At 39.5% G+C, this 17,118-nt stretch overlaps 2 protein-coding genes across 3 annotated transcripts; one reads left to right on the forward strand and one right to left on the reverse strand.

Moving 5' to 3' along the window:
- Nucleotides 1-1,709: 1,709 nt before the first annotated feature.
- LOC146649691 (histone H2B 1/2) lies at nt 1,710-2,293 on the reverse strand. Its single transcript, XM_085386300.1, has one exon. It carries the CDS (start codon nt 2,254-2,256, stop codon nt 1,882-1,884), a length of 375 nt encoding a protein of 124 aa, XP_085242426.1. The 5' UTR covers nt 2,257-2,293; the 3' UTR covers nt 1,710-1,881.
- Nucleotides 2,294-7,750: 5,457 nt separating this feature from the next.
- On the forward strand, nt 7,751-13,275 carry LOC146649692 (tetraspanin-8-like). Of its 2 annotated transcripts, XM_085386292.1 has the most exons (10): nt 7,751-8,187; nt 8,492-8,560; nt 8,645-8,761; nt 10,281-10,355; nt 10,578-10,673; nt 11,065-11,175; nt 11,257-11,292; nt 11,383-11,466; nt 11,829-11,956; nt 12,691-13,275. In XM_085386292.1, exons 1-9 carry the CDS (start codon nt 8,128-8,130, stop codon nt 11,949-11,951), a joined length of 771 nt encoding a protein of 256 aa, XP_085242418.1. In that variant the 5' UTR covers nt 7,751-8,127; the 3' UTR covers nt 11,952-11,956; nt 12,691-13,275. The 2 variants fall into 2 exon arrangements, with proteins under 2 accessions (XP_085242418.1, XP_085242417.1); XM_085386291.1 differs by lacking the exon at nt 12,691-13,275 and having other exon boundaries at nt 7,752-8,187; nt 11,829-12,087.
- Nucleotides 13,276-17,118: the final 3,843 nt, after the last annotated feature.

A 17,118-nucleotide genomic window follows, 5' to 3' on the forward strand; every position in this document is an offset into this window, starting at 1 on the left:
ACGTTTCACCCAGAGTCTAGCATAAGTGTTGAACTACATCAAAACGATTAACACATGTATAGATCACACACACGGAGGATGTCACTGTAGTTTGAAATGTGAAACTGAAACGAATCGCGTTTATTTATTGTATTTGTAATCCTGTCCAGGATTTTACGATCAGAATTGTGATTTGAAGCCAAACATTTGCCTCACCAGGATGAGCTCAATAAGCTCTTGTTCACATGTCATTATTTCTGAGAAACCCACAAGTGTATTTATTCAGTGCTTTTCGCAGACAAGGGACCACAAAACATGACCCCCCCCCAAAAAAAAAAAACAACAAAAAAACAAAAACAAAAAGAAAACAAAACAAAACAAAACAAAAAAAACTACAAAACCAAACCAACCAAATAGTAATAATGCTAAATGATATAGTGATGGCGTTAGGACTGTTCTGGTCAGGTGGTCCATCATTAAGTCCTTGAAATTAGTGATGGGTCGTTCGCGAACGAAATGGCTCTTAGAGCCGGCTCTTTGACGTGAACGACGCGAGCCGGCTCCTTATCGCGAGCCGTCACGTGGTTTTTTTTTTTTTTTTCTCTCAGCCTCTCTCTCGCACTTTTTTTCCGCTTCACTCTGCACGCGAGCCTTGTGCTTTACGCTGGGCAGAGGGGGGAGGGGCGGTAGTTACACTCAGTAGCACAGGAACAGAGCCAGAGAGAGAGAAAGAGAGGCAGGGACAACAACATTAGAAAGGTATAGTAATCATCCACAACTATTTTCGGTTGCAGATGATAAAGGATTGAGAAAGTTTATTCATGCAGGTCCATATGACAGAGAATGTGCATGTTCTTTTAGTTTTCATATTATAATTTATATTTAATTGTGTTGTGGTTTGCAGTGTTTTGTGTTCTTTTCACTTTAAATTTGTGAAAGGAAAAAGCTGAAAATTGAAATAGTTAAAACTTGAAATGTGAATAGTTGATTTTTATATTATATGATTTATTTATTACATTTTATGTGGAGTGAATAAATAAAAGTATATTTACGGTGGCCCCTAGAGACAAAGCACATACAAACTTCAAATCACGTACGAACTCTGAAGCATGTACAAACTCCAAAACATGTAAAAACACGTACAAACTCCAAAACACGTAAAAACACGTACAAACTCCGAAGCACGTAAAAACTCAGAAGCACATAAAAACTCAAAACACGTACAAAAGACAACAGAAGTGCTCCAGGATGCTGGGCGCAGTGTTGAGCCTTTGTTATCTTGTGGCTACACAAGCCAGCAAGTACCAACGACCGGATTTGGTGTGTCGTAGTAACAGGTAAATGAACTTTTTTTTAAATTATTTGAATATATATATGAGTGCCTGTGTATAAATACACAAACAATACACACATGCTTTCAATTGTGTAATTTAAGTGATCTAGTAGCTCTGCTTTGGAAGTTCAGTTCATGCTAGAAATGTGTTTTGGAGTTTGTACGTGTTTTGTCTCTAGGGGCCACCGCATATATTTATATATAAATAAAACCACTTGTTTTTATGTTAGTAATTCCTTTTGTGCATAATTTTATATTATTGTTAATAATAAATTAATTAAAGCAACAAAACAACCTGAAGAGCCGGTTCGGAGCCGAAAGAGCCGGCTCTTTTTAGTGAGCCGAACCGAAAGAGCCGGATCTCTAAAAAGAGCCGGAAATCCCATCACTACTTGAAATTTCTCTCTTCTTTTTTTTTTTTATTCAAAGCATACAAGAGTAACACAAGCTGTAATTTATGTTTCACCATCATGACAGCTACAAATTAAATAAAGTCAGGACATGTACGCTTTAGAAGAGATGTGTGGCTCTGAAAAGAGCCGTTGTTCGGGATTAAGTAAAGATGCAGTTTACTTGGAGCTCGTGTACTTGGTGACGGCCTTTGTGCCCTCAGACACTGCGTGCTTGGCCAGCTCACCGGGAAGAAGCAGGCGAACTGCGGTCTGGATCTCCCTGGAGGTGATGGTGGAGCGCTTGTTGTAGTGGGCCAGGCGGGAGGCTTCAGCGGCGATACGCTCGAAGATGTCATTGACGAACGAATTCATGATGCTCATGGCCTTAGACGAGATGCCGGTGTCGGGGTGGACCTGCTTAAGCACCTTGTACACGTAGATGGCGTAGCTCTCCTTCCTGGTCTTTCTCTTCTTCTTGCCGCCCTTGCCGGCGGTCTTGGTCACGGCTTTCTTGGAGCCCTTTTTGGGCGCTGACTTGGCGGGTTCCGGCATTTTCTTACTTCACTTCCTCACAGCGGAGAATGTGCTCGTCAGCTGAGAGTGGCTCTTTTATTTCCGCTGTATGCAAATAAGGCTGTGCTGTTCCTCGCCTGTCATTGGCCGAGCTGTTGCTCAGGTTTACACAAAGGCACACAGTCAACAGTGAAAAAAAGCACTTGAAATCTTCCACGAATCTCATTATTTACATATGAATTAGAGAACATCACCTTAGTTTTTACTATTTTATGGCATTTTACGGATGCAATGTTTCCCCTCATAACGTCAAAGTTACAGGATATATTGTCCTGAAATTCTCAGGGCTTAAAACCCTTCAGGGTTCATTTTTACAAGTATCCTGTTTTATTGAGCTTTGTAAGAGGAAGTGAGTGTGTCGGTGATATTCAGTTAACAAACAGTCAGGTGAATAATCAACACTGAGACACTTGTGTAGGTTAACGTGCTGCACGGGTGAAAAGCTCAGAGCAAATCACACCGAACTGCAGTATTCGTTTATTTTTATAGGTTACATTGTCAATATGCAAATATAATCACATTTCCTGTTACGCAGGTCCTGATGCTGTCTGTGTGTGTAAGCTGTGTGTGTGTGTCACAAAGTATGTGTGTTGCAAGTCAATTTCTAAGAATAATATAATGCAAGTCAACTTCTGCGGATATGCATTTCTGTGCTGGTCTCTTGCGGTAAATCCCAGTGTCACAGGGTCAGCTTCCTGTTTCTACAGAAAACTGTGTCTGGTGAAATATGTGTAACATAACTTTTGAACCATAAGCAAATAAAACAATAAAAACTCCCTAACAGAGTGTGTTAAAGGGCCTCTTATAATCCTAACTCTGATAAAACTCAGGGTGCTTTGTGATGAGATGCTGCTTTAGCTTTGCTGGCTTCATTTATTTTATTTTTTTACTTCTTGAAGACACAAACACACTTTGGTCTGCCATTGTCATTCTCGATAAAGCCAAATACAAATTAATTATTGTGATACTTTAGCTAGTTTGGCTTTTGCATTACTCGATGAAGTAGATGGACTTAAATATTTGTCCATTGCGCTAATTAACTCAACCCCGGATGATGCACATGTATCTAGGTGCCACCATAGGTTTTTTGCTTATACCCAATCTGTGGATTGGGAACACCAGTTTGAGAGCCTCTGCTACAATGAGAGGAAGATAACGCCAGACATTCATTACACGTTAAAAAAAACACAACGTCGCCTAGCCTTACAAAACAACCACTTTAGTGGACCAAAATTCAACATGCAAAAATGACTTATATAAGATGTCTCTCTGACATCACTTTGTGCAGTGAGTAAATTATACTCTCTACCTAATAATCAGAAACACATCTAACTTAAGATAACCTTTATTAGTCCCACACATGGGAAATCTGCAGGAATATTCCCTCATATCCACCCCTATGTTTTCTTTTCTTTAATAAAGGAACAGCTATGAAGAAGTAACTATACAGTCAAATTCAGCTTTAAACTTCGTTGCCAGTAAATTTAAAAACCAACAACTCCAGCTGCAGCTGCCCCTTCCGGGAACCTGGATCTACCAGAGGTTTCTGACTTTTAAAAATTAGTTTTTCCTTTCCACTTTTGTCAAGGGCTTGAATCAAATCAAAGGAGAGCACACCTGTATACCCTATGCTGTACTCAGCATAAGGTATACATTTCAGATATCAGTCTGTCTTTTCCAGCAGGATTTTATGGATCAGACCCAGAATAGGAATTGTAGAAATTCAGTCCAGCTGCAGAGTGGACACTGTGCTAACTTGGAATGCTACTCCTAGTAATGCATCATAAGTCAGCTCCTATTAATAACTAAACCTATCACATGATTGCTGGTATGTATTCAGCAAACAATAATCTTCAGCAGGCTCTTGAATTGCTGCAATTAGAAGATTGCTTAGTGTGTCTTGACGACACGAAGGGTAAGAGAGAAAGTCGTCCTCTGAGATCAAAGCAGTGAACACTAGCCCTCTCACCTCAGCGATCAGAGACAGCTGTGATTCTACCGAGAGGGTAGTCAACCAACCAAGTGTGAAGTTACACATGAAGAGTAGAAGTTTATCTTCGAGTGAACAAATTTGCCAGTGACCTTCATGGTTGAATTACTGACATTCACTTGTTGTTCCCCTTGTACCTTATAAAAGTCATTAAGATTGCATTACTTATTTAGTCATTTTGAGTACTTCTCTCAGTTTTTATAGGATTTCCATAATCAAAGATCCAATCAAAGATAAAATCTTCCTCAGAGGCAAAATCTTCCAGATACCGTATTTTCACGCACGGTACTAAAATGCGCAGTCTCAGTTATGTGTGCCATTACTGTATTTAACACACACATAAGGCGCACCTGATTATAGGGTGTGGGTTTTATATATAATCTACGCCCACAGAGGCGAACTCCAGTAGAAAATGAGTTCTGCCCCCACATTCAGATGTTGTAGTCAGAATCTGACATAAACAACAGGAAAAGATCCATCCTGCCTTTTATCAGTGGTTCACGCTGCTGCTGATAATTGTGTGCAGGATATGTATTCTTGGCACACTGGGCTCCTTAGCACCAACTGAGCATCGTTTTAAATGGAATACTGCTTATTTCTCAGCAGCTTTTCAGCTTCCACATCTTCCTAGATCTCTTCACTCTAAAAAGGAGAAACGGCACTTTAGGGTCAACTCTAAAATGCTGTATGAACTACTGTACAAGAAGGGTTACAAAATGGTAAGGCACAACTTTAGAAATAAAATGAGAAGACTGAAATTATGTGAAAATGACTGCAAGACTTCAGAAGAGGAACGTACAACTGTAAGTATCTCTCTCACAGGTAAGTGGGAACACAAGCTCAAGGCTTGGCTTGTACTTGGGTCGCACTAACTTAGTAGGACAACAATCCAGCAAGTACTCAAGAGCTGCCGCTCCCTTACGGAGAGGCCACAACGAGGGCATCAGGAAAAGGTGCGTGATTAATCCAGGCGTGTGAAGGCAGAAGATGGGAAACCTCACACTTTGAATCACCTTGTTGTTGAATTGTGCTATATAAATAAACTTGCCTTGCCTTGCCTTCACACAGTCCTGCTTCTGCACCAAAACCAGAACAGATAGACACACATGACAGAGAGGAGAGAGAAAGAGAATGGTGAGTTGACCGGCGAGGACAAGGTTTCTTAAAATCGGTGGACGGACAGAAAAGTAATCAATATATAACTCTTTCGGCAAATCGCAGATACTTATTTAAAAAATTTGATGATGTGAGAGAAACTACTCAGGTCTCAAAAGTTAAACAAATATGAAAATAGTCAACAGGATTATTTTAAGTTTAAATTAGAGTAACATCTGAAAACAACAGGATTATTTATAAGTGAGACTGTTAATTTTGTTTTTCTGGTGCAACTCATCATATTTGTTCAATCCAGTATAAAGCATGAGACTTTATGTATTTGTCCCAAATTAAAACTAAATAATCCCACTTTGCAGTAATACCACTTCCAGCTCATCGTGGAATATTATAATAATAATATATTTGTAATTATTATTTTATTAGATTAACACAAGACGACTAAACAGTTTCATGAATTCTTCCTGTCCTGCAAATAACGTTTCTCCTTTAAACCCCACAAAGCCTTCATTGTTGTTCCTCTGAGCTGCGTCACAGTAACTTAATCTCGTACCTCCCACATGTCTACTTCCAAGGAAAGTTGTCCCTCCTTCCCTCAATTTCTCTTTCCTGGCATTTCTCTGCTGCTCTTTAGCTTCCTACATATCTTTGTCCTGAAAAGGAAAAACAGCACTTTAGGCTCAACTGCAGTTTTTAAATGTGCTGACTAGGGCTGGGCCATATCATACAGTTCATGGTAATACCGGTATAATGTCGGGCAACGATAAAAAAATGAAATATCACGATAGAATATGAGTAAAACGCGCATGCGTACCTTTGTTTTCATACGCACATGGCGGAAAAAGCATGGTGGAGAATGAGAAGGGCGAAAGCGGATCGTTAAATGAAACGGATGAACCAGAATTGGTTTGTAAAAATCCTGCAACTTCAGTGGTGTGGAACTGGTTTAGCTTTCGTCCGTCAGATACACAACAAAGCACTATTTTTGGTAGCACATGCTAGCGGCCCGTCGTTATTACCTTGTTTTTTGGAAAATACGGCGCACTTAAAATCAATCCTTTGATTTTTCTGAAAATCGACAGTGCCCCTTATAATCCCATGTGCCTTATGTATGAATTCTGGTTGTGTTTACTGACCTCGAAACGATTTTATGTACACGGCGCTCGAAAATTTGTCAAATGTTTTAGTACAACTTTGCTAAGACGAATCCGCACCGCTTGATGGATTGTCAGAGCATTACGGACATCGTAGGCAGGAGCCTCGCGGAGTGATACGTACTGTGCATCAACATAATATTACGGTATTGTGTGTGTATAACCTCTTTCTAAGTTTTGTGGATATTATACATGGTTATGCTGAGGATATGTCAGCCAATTTCCACTGGAAATTCCTTTTGGTTAAACTGTCAGCAAGGATTTTGCATTTGCACTGTTAACTTTTTATATAATTTTAATGCACATAAAAAAAGCTGCTTGTTTAAGTGAAAATACGTTGATTTTTTTTTTTGCACAAATAAAGTTGTGGAGTTGTAAAGTATTTTGTCTAGTGTCACTTATATCGTCAGTTATATCGTTATCACAAATTTTCAAATGTATATCGTGATAAATATTTTTGGTCATTTCGCCCTGCTCTAGTGCTGACTGCTGAACAGGAAAGGGTCGCAAAAGGGTAACATGAAACTTTACAACTTTAGAAATAAAATGAGAAGACAGAAAGGATTTAAAAACAACTGCATGATGGCACAAACTACAAAATCCAGCACAAATCAAATCAACCGCTGCAACATGTTGTAGGCATCAATTCCAAATTTTACATTCAGTGATCATTTTTTCATCTCACAAGTTTCTGTTTTTTTCACAGCTGCAGATTCCAAAACAGTGACGTGGGACTCAGGGTAGTGTTTGCATTGCTTTGCTCTGTCTGACAGCTCGTTCACACTCGGAGGACTAAAAGTGCTCTGTGGACGCTCAAAGTCTTTGTGGGTCGAATTATTCCACAATGAAAAATGATTAGGAATCAATAAAAAAAAAATCAAGTGTGATATGCACAAAAAACTACAAAGACACAAAAAACTACAAAACCTACTTCATAAAACAAAAAGTATTATTTAATAAGATGCAACTATAAAAGTAATAAGGAGGGAAGTTAAAGACAATGTAATCTGTATTTGAGTGCAGTACTCATACTGCTTTACATTTGAAACCACTGCAGATATGATACAACATAAAAAGTTATATACAAATCTTTGTGCTTAAGTGCAGTACCCTTATAAACATATCTCATTTATTAAAAGAAAACTCTGAGTACATTGTGTGCAGATGCAGTAAAAATTACTTTGAGCTGTAGAGGAATAAACTGACTTTCGGTAAGTTATCTCTCCTCCTGCTGACGACAGATTCTCATAAAAGTAAAATGAGTCATGTCTCCACATCTGGATTGTTTTAAACGGGGCATAACACCGCCCTCTCCTCCACTCCAGCCAGTCTGTGAACAGCTTCCGTCCCTGCTCACAGCAACAACTATTTCCGCTGGATTTACTGGAAGGAGGAAGACCCTGCTTTGAACCTCCCCTTGTTAAACAAGCATTCCACACAAGTTTCCACCTCTAACATATCGGACGTCCCGCCCAGCAAAGCCCTGAAACCCTTCAAAGCAGCTCACTCAGCTGCTCTCCTCTCACTTCACTTCACTTCGCTGCAGTCGGAGCTCATCTGGACTTTGGGCTTTGGACTTTTCCAGCTGCAAACATGGCTCAGATCAACATCTGCCTCAAACACATCTTCACTGTCTTCAACATATTCTTCATGGTGAGTAAAGAGATTATTTAGGAAATGATAATCGCAGACTTTAATCCAGAATCTCCTTAAAGACATCAACCAGTCAGCAGGCAGACGCAGCAGTCAAAAACAACCACATTTGCCTCCTTTTTTACAATTAAATGAAACCGAAGCTTAGAAGAGTAAAATAAACCGACATCAACTCAACACGTTTGTTCTTACTTTCAGAGTTTGTTGTTGTGCTCGTCCACGTGTGTGGCTGTGCAGTCATTTCATATCCTGGTTGTGTTTAAAGGATCCAGCAGCTCTAACCAGACTGTTTCTGTTTGTTCAGCTTGCTGGTGGAGTAGCCATCGCCCTCGCTCTGTGGTATCAGTTCTTCATGGACGTTCGAGGATATAACGTGAGGACACATTCAAACATAAATGTAACATGTGGGAACAAACAGACAAAGCCCACTAACCTTTCGTGACACTTTTGTCCACAGCTGGAGGGTCGCTCCACCCAACTCTTCATCCTCTACGTGGTGGGCTGCATCGCCATGATGATCGCCTTGCTGGGAGCCTACGGAGCCCACAAGGAGAGCAAAGTGGCCCTGATCATGGTGAGTTCAGACTGTCATTGGTTTTAAGTTTTGGGGATGTTTTGGGTTTTTCTCATTTTTATTATCTTTGCATTACAGTATGGTGCTCTGCTTTGAGGTAGGAGCCAAAAAGGGTGTAGTTTGTGTGTGTGAGCACCCGTGTGTACAGCTGTGAGCATGAACGCGCTTGTATTAAAAGGTTCCTTCATGTAATGATCTGCTAGAGGGTGTGGGGAGCCACAGCCCCGTCCTCCAGGGCATGAAGCAGGTATGGAGGAGATCAAAACTCCAGACATCCAGAGGCCCTCAGAACACAAGAGACCAAGGAAGACCAACAGAGGGCCAGCCGCGCCACTGTCCCAGAAAGAGCTGATGAGAGCCCCAGATGAAGGGCCACTCAGCAGCCGTGGAGCAGAAGCCAGGGGGGGTTGCAGTGACATGCCCGTGAGCTCCGCCAGCAGCCAGCTGTGCCAGAGTGACTGAGCCCCAGGTCGAGAGGCTGAGGGCACCCCACCCCCGAAGTGGCCCGAGCGAGACCCAGGCTCCAGGCCCCGACAAGCAGCCACCAAGGAGTGAGCCGGTGTGTACCTGGACGCCCATGCCCGGATACAAAGAACAACCAATGCACTGATGTCTGAGGGCGTCTGCCACTGGCAGGGGAAGTGGTGGGGGAGATAGGCCTCCATACCTTGGAGGGCCTGAGATGTCCCTAGAGAGGTGGCGTCTGATACCCAACCTGACATGTAGACACAGACATACAGGCACACACAGATACAGACATCCATTCCCACCCTCATGCTCTCATATGCAATTACTCATCACTCACCCAACGTGGAGACAGACACAAAGAGACATTGTACACACAATCACACTCCCCAAGCGTACTCTAAGCCCCAGGTCTAGATACCCTTGCCCCTGGAGGGGGAAACTGCACCCAGACCCAGGTAGTGTTTCCCTTTTCCCTGGGGTGGAGAGAAGCAGACCGACCCGACTCGGCAGCAGCAGGGAGGCCCCACATTCCAGACCCCAATCGGACAGCCAACTCCTCCTCCTAGGCCCCCCGCTCCAACAGGCAGCAGAGAACGGTTTTATTTTGGTGGTCTCCCATCTTGTTTGCTGTGTTTAGTTTTGCTTTCTCTTATCTTCCCACATTGAAAAGAAATGGAAAAAACTTATAAAAGACTTGCATAAGATGTGGCCTACTTCATATAATGAATCATATAAGGCTTATATGATTTACCCATGAAAGTAGCCACTTTCATATATTGTTTTAGTAAGTATCCAAAACATACAAGTTTCATTTATATAATTTTTCTAGGGATCTTATATCTGTTTTCACTCTTGTATGCTTTTCATACAAGTTTCACACAAGACAGATACAAACTTTATAAGATTTATATATATCTTTTCCATATGGGTTGTTAGTCTCATTCCATTATGGGCTGTTTGTATTTCTTAATGAAGACCATCTGTGACAAATGTAATAGTCATGATTTGATAATGCAAGTGTTTAAGAAAATGAATGAATTTTCCTCTGCAGTTCCTGGTGTTTATGGTCATTGGATGCTTGGTGATGCTCATAATTGGAATCCCTGCTGCCATCATTCATCCTCAGGTAAAGGCAGGATGCTGGACGAAGTCATGTGAAGAGATTTATTTGATTTAACTGGAAAAACTTTTTAAATCATGCTTTTTTTTTTAAAATAATCAACACATATAAATACAATTACTTTTTCATTACTTTACCTTACCCATATTATCTTTCATAACCATTAAAATGCTTTAATTTTTAAAATATAAATGTAATACATGCTATAAAAATATTTGATTTTTGCAGCTCAAAGGCATCGTGGAGCAGACTTTCAGGAGGTTTGTGCCTCTGGACAAATCTTCAGAGGATGTGAGGAACATGGCTGAGGTCATTCAGGAGAAGGTGAGCTATTCTAACTTGCTCGCTGCAATCTCTTAATCTTTTTAAAATGAGTTTTTCTTTTGTTGTTGCTAAATACAAGTTACATTCATGGAAAAAAGATGCACTCAATCAGGGCATAAAAGATTTAGCACTTGCAAACTGGTGATGATGTAAAATAACATCAGATGACCTTTGAAACATGACATAATACACTGTGCCATTATTTATATACAGTTGATAGTTGGCAGCAAGTGAGCTTTCAGAATAAGAGCAGGCAAACTGTCCACAAGTAATTTGATCACTTTTTTCTAAAAAAAAAATTCACACACTTTTTAACGTTTATTTCCAGCTGATGATCCTCCTGAAGATGAGTAACTCTCCTCTTTCTTTCTTCTCCTGCTGGTGTTTGTAGTTTCACTGCTGTGGTCTGTTCAGCTACAAAGACTGGGAGAACATCCCCGACTCTTGTGTATGCAGCCAGGAGGAGGAGAAGGAGGGCAAGTGTCAGACTGTCGAAAACAACGTGAGTATCGATGCACCCACTTGCTTCACTGGTCACGGTGTGTCACAGTTTGTAACGTCTTTATTTCTGTAAATTTTCCAGACTTTCATGCTGCAGAGAATGTCCGTCTACACTAAGGTGAGCGACCCAGCACCCTTTTGAAAAGCTTAAATCATTCCTCAGTTTATATCAGAACTTGACAGTTTTTATTTTTCCTTCTATTTTCAGACCTGCTTTCCCACGATCATGGACCACATTCAGTTTCATTACAACATCATGCTTGTGGTCAGCTTCACTCTGGCTGTTCTAGCTGTGAGTATTATCAATTATTCAAGGATTCGGTAGCATAAATGTCACATCTGCATTCTCTGCATTTAGTCCCTGCTATTATTTATGTGACAATGAGAAAGTCATAGTATACATGTAATATATTTTTTCTACAAAGTTTGAATTCTCCATCTTCTCCATCAAATGTTGAAGAATTACAGCATCTGTAGTGGAACAAAAAGTAAACTAGTACTAAAATCTAAATTTGTGAAAAATCATCTTGTACGTAAATACATAGCAGTTTGAGTCTAAGTTCATTATAATATTAGTTCATTATGAATACAGAATCAGAATCAACATTTCACAACCTGCAGATGTTTAACTCAGCTTCCTGTGTTCCCCGACAGCTGCTTGGCATGATTCTGTCCTCCATCATGATTCACCAGCTGTATTACCCAAACAGACACACCATCGTGGTCTCCATGATGCCACCAAAATACGAGGAGCTGCACAACACCCCGGCATACTAGCCAAAGTACGATGCATTGTTTTTTTTCTTTCATACAGTCCTGTTTTTTTTTTCTTCTTGAATTTCAAAGTGAAATATTTTTCAAGCAGCATGAAAAATTTTTGTTTTGTTTTTAATTTTTAATTTTTTGATAACAACAGTGCTCCACAAAGCCCAATTCACTGTTTTCTATTATAATTTTAATGTTTTCATCAAAGTAATGCCTGACTTGTAAATACCTGTAAAAATGGTCTTGACCTAGTCCATATTTTTGTCTTAATGTCTCAAAGCTCAAGAATGCCCCCTCATGGGTAAGAGAATAATAAGTAGTTAAACCTTTTGAGACCCATATACTAAACTTATTATCGTAAATATTGGGCCAAAAAGTCAGTCATAAGAAATCCATCTCAATAGCTTAACTGCTTTCTCCAGCCCACTAGTCTGAATAACACCATCCCAACATTTCAGGAGGGAATCGAGCATAATATCACCCAAAATGGCAGTTTTATTTCTTAATTTCTTATCTGCCAAAATTGCTTTGATGCATAGAAATAATTCTTTTCACGTGGACTTTTCTGTGTTTGTGTTAAAAAAAAGTTTATAAATTCAAAATGAAATTTGTACAATTTCACCCTTTTAGTTTCCAGCTTCTTCACTCTTTGCTGAAGAAAATTCACCTACTTTTGGCTCTAAAGTCTTCACCTTAACTACCATTACTGTAAAAACAGTCTTTAATCTCTAAATTAAAATCTCTTTCACAGAATTTCCTGCATTCCATCTCTGAACAGCCTATTTGCACTACTCTGCCTGGTTTACACTCAATGTCATTTACCCTTACCTGAATATTGTATATTGTATATTGCATAGCTTTCTTGTTAATTTGTATTGTATTTATTTACATTTTTACTTTTTAATTATTTTATTTGCATTTTTTAATCACTCTCTTATATTTAAATGTTCATTTGCTATTTCATCTAGGGTTTGAGAGTAACGAAATTTCTATTCTCTGTATGTCCTGTACATGTGGCAGAATTGACAAATAAAGTTGACTTTGACTTTGACTTTCAAATCAAATCAAATCAAATCAAATCACTTTTTATTGTCACATCACATGTGCAGGCACACTGGCACAGCACATGCGAGTGAAATTCTTGTGTGCGAGCCCCACAAGCAACAGAGATGTGCAAACACAACAACACAAACGAGCAAAATACAAGAATGGCCAACCTGAAACTAATAAATATATGTACAATATATAATAGTGTATGCATTTCTGGATGTGTATACTAAATATTTTCCTACGTGTGTGTGTGTGTGTGTGTGTGTGTGTGTGTGTGTGTGTGTGTGTGTGTGTGTGTGTGTATACACATTTTTACAAATTAAATAGTAAAAAAATAAAATAAAGTAATAATAATAATAATAATAATAAAATATATAAAATATACAGAGTTGAATATGTGCAAAACAAGTGGCATTTATATACAGTGTGGAGTGCATAATGTTGAAGTTCCAGTAGTGAAGCTGAGGTGTCTATGACGTGTTCAGCAGTCTGATGGCCTGATGGAAAAAGCTGTCTCTCAGTCTGCTGGTACGGGACCGGATGCTGCAGAACCTCCTTCCTGATGGAAGCAGTCTGAACAGTTTATGGCTGGGGTGACTGGAGTCCTTGATGATCCTCCCCGCTTTCCTCAGGCACCGCTTCCTGTAGATGTCTTGGAGGGAGGGAAGCTCACCTCCAATTATCCGTTCAGAGCACCGCACTACTCGCTGGAGAGCTTTGCAGTTGTAGGCGGTGCTGTTGCCATACCAGGTGGTGATGCATCCAGTGAGGATGCTCTCAATGGCACAGTGATAGAAGGTCCTGAGGATGCGGGGGCTCATGCCGAATCTTTTCAGTCTCCTGAGAAAGAAGAGGCGCTGCTGCGCCTTCTTCACTGTTTTGTTTGTGTGTACTGACCACGTAAGATCCTCAGCCAGGTGTACGCCAAGGAACCGGAAGCTGCTCACTCTCTCCACAGCAGCGCCGTTTTGTTAAATGTCACCGTTATTATTGGCCGGCCCGGAAACAGCGGGGGTGTCCAAATTCAGAGGCTGCTTCCACCTGAGGACCCAGCCTTCGCGGTCTAAACAAAGCCGGGTAGTACGACGTGAGCTCCCTCAGTGGAGTGAAACTCAGCCGTCTGCTCCTTGCTATCTAACATATAACCGGGCGCTGCCTTAAACTCTCGACCGTCTCACACTTCTGTTTAATCAGTTTTCTGTTTGACGTTTATCCAGCTGTGTGAAAACCCCAGAGGATATGGAGGACCACAAGAGCCACGTGCATCAAAATAAAAAATTCTGTGCTTAATTAATGAATTTTAGAATAAAATCCGTATTTGTAAATTCATTTTTGAATTCCAATTTAATAAATTGATTTTTAAAATTCTTTTCAAGTCTTCATTTCAAAAAACATTTTCATATTGTTTAGATACAATAAATAAAATAAGTTTTTGTACAAAGTATCGGTATCGGATCAGTATTGTCGATACCACCCTGAATATTACTTGGTATCGGATTGGAAAGGAAATCAGTGGTATCGCACATCACTAGCGGCCACGGTTTTCACAATCAGCTCGCCCACACTGGGGCCGACCTTCTTGGGCTTGGAAGCCGTCGTCTTCTTCTTGGCCGCCTTGGCCGGGGCGGCAGCAGGTGCGGGAGCTTCCTCGGACATTTTCCCCTTTCACGTCTGATCAAAATCATTCCCTGTACAATTCCATCTTATGCATAGCACTTACTACAATAGTTGCATTATATAAAGGGAGATAGAAAGGTGGCTACGGAGCCATCGAATTAGGAGTTAGATTGAAGATAGCTTTGATGGAAATTCCTCTTTGGTCATAGCTAGGAAAGCTGGATGCGAAGGACACAGCAGAGCCTGCCTGTGGCATAGGCTGACCTACAACAGGGTGGATAGGAGCTTTTATTGCTTTATCACATCATTACAAGACTTGTCCACAGGTACTTTTTCGCATATCTTACACATAACAATTATAGTTTAATCCTTAGAACACAACTCAACAAAAAGTTTGAAATAGTCCCTAAATTTAGGTTACATTTACTTTTATTCACCTTATCCTACTGCTAGCAAAGGGTGCATTTAAAGCAGGCCAGTATGTAACAGTTTAAATTGAAGTTACAAAGATTACATTTTTAATTCTTTTAAAAACATATTTAAAATCAATATTTGGCACAACACAAGTCCCATAAATGTAACAGTTTTGACTTTTCACCTAATAAACTGTAAGTTTAAGTTTTGTTTTGCTTTTTTTTTCGGTGGAAACAAGAAGAGAGGTCGCTATCCGTTTGCCTGATGGTGTATCTGAAAGACAAAGAAGAGGATCTCTTCAAAGAACAGCTGGTAGGTGAATCTCACATTCTTTTGTGTTATATTTTTAAATGGCACATAAAATACTGACATGTTTCCATTTAACCTACTTGCCAGGATCATGAAGAACAGTTCCGAGAAGAGCTGGTAAAGGTTGTAGTCACAAGACGTGCAGCAGTCTGGAAAACCTTGATGTGCCCAGAGCGTGTGCCTTAATGATGGGGCTTATATACGCTCTCAATCTGAGCTACCCAAAACAAGTAAAGAACACTCTAGAGCAGGGGTGGGCAATCTCAGTCCACGAGGGCCGGTGTCCCTGCAAGTTTTAGATCTCACCTTGGGTCAACACACCTGAATCACATGATTAGTTCGTTACCAGGCCTCTGGAGAACTTCAGAACATGTTGAGGAGCTAATTTAGCCATTTAAATCAGCTGTGTTGGTTCGAGGACACATCTAAAACCTGCAGGGACACCGGCCCTCGTGGACTGAGATTGCCCACTCCTGCTCTAGAGGTATTCCAGAAGGTATTTCTGGAACTTGATGGACTTAAGAGACATTACCCGTGGACTGGCTTTAAGTGCAAACTTCTGTCGTGAAATAAATGTGATTTTTTTTTTTTCCAAAAAATCAAAAAAAAAGAAAAAAAAAAAAAAAAGAAAGAAATGTGAATTGGACTGTGGTATTCTGATGTGCCTCTCATGTTTTTGTATGCAGTCCTAGATGAGTGTGGTTTTGAGAGAGGTTCGTAATCCATATAACCTTAGCTTTGGACAGTTCCGTTGTTGAACATCAAAATCATTTGTCATTTCCTTGATTCTGCGACAAGTTGACCAAGTTGATACCAATTTAAGTTAATGTTAATGTACATGAAGTACATTTTTTTGCCCAGTCATTTATAATTAAAGGGCTGCTGTAATGTTTCATTTATGTTGTATTGACACAGAAGTGTATTACTTTGTAAATGTTTTGTAATAGAATAATCAATTGGAATAAGTGAAATGGCTATGTGTGATTTTTTTTTTTTTTTTTTAGAAAAGTTACTGTAGAAACCTAAACTAATTGGCATGGATAATTGTGAGTAGGATATATGTAAAAACTAATGTAATTTCTCAACTTAATATTACCAGAAATTTGAAATTAATATTAGGTCGCATAAACGTAATTATGCTTTTGGAGGTCAAAGTAAATCATGTTGGTGTGTTAAACCGGTTGAGTTAGCCAAACCTAAAAATTACTTGCTGGATTTACTTAATAATATGCAAAATTTGTAACTTAAAAAGCTGAGTGGAAATTGTTGCCTCAATTTTTTAAGTTGAGCCAACAAAATATTTTTTAGATAGTGGTTGCTACGTTGTTTCTGACAGTCTGACACTTGCCCTCCTTCTCCTCCTCCTGGCTGCACACACAGGAGTCGGGGATGTTCTCCCAGTCTTTGTAGCTGAACAGACCACAGCAGTGAAACTACAAACAGCAGCAGGAGAAGAAAGAAAGTGGGTTTTTTGTTTTCTTTTTTAAAAATAAGGTTTTTATTGAAAGTTGAATACTTTTTCTTTTTTTGTTAAATTCATTTTCAACTCAAAGCATGTGTTCATGGATTAATAATACATTTTGAAATATCGATTTATAAATACAGTTTTCATTATCAATTAAATGAATAATGAATTACATATGAAATGATTTCTCAATGTGTTGTGTCACATTTCAAATTCAAAATTTAAAAAATTATTTTCAAAATCTTTTTAAAATAGAAAAAAGAAAAATAAGTAAATGGATTCAAACAATAAAGATTTATTTCCAACATTTAAAATGCACGTGGC

This window comes from Rhamphochromis longiceps, linkage group LG17, assembly GCF_057381845.1.
Source record: "Rhamphochromis longiceps isolate RC_006_pf linkage group LG17, R_longiceps_female_GT1.1, whole genome shotgun sequence".
In the NCBI taxonomy this organism is placed as follows: Eukaryota; Metazoa; Chordata; class Actinopteri; order Cichliformes; family Cichlidae; genus Rhamphochromis; species Rhamphochromis longiceps.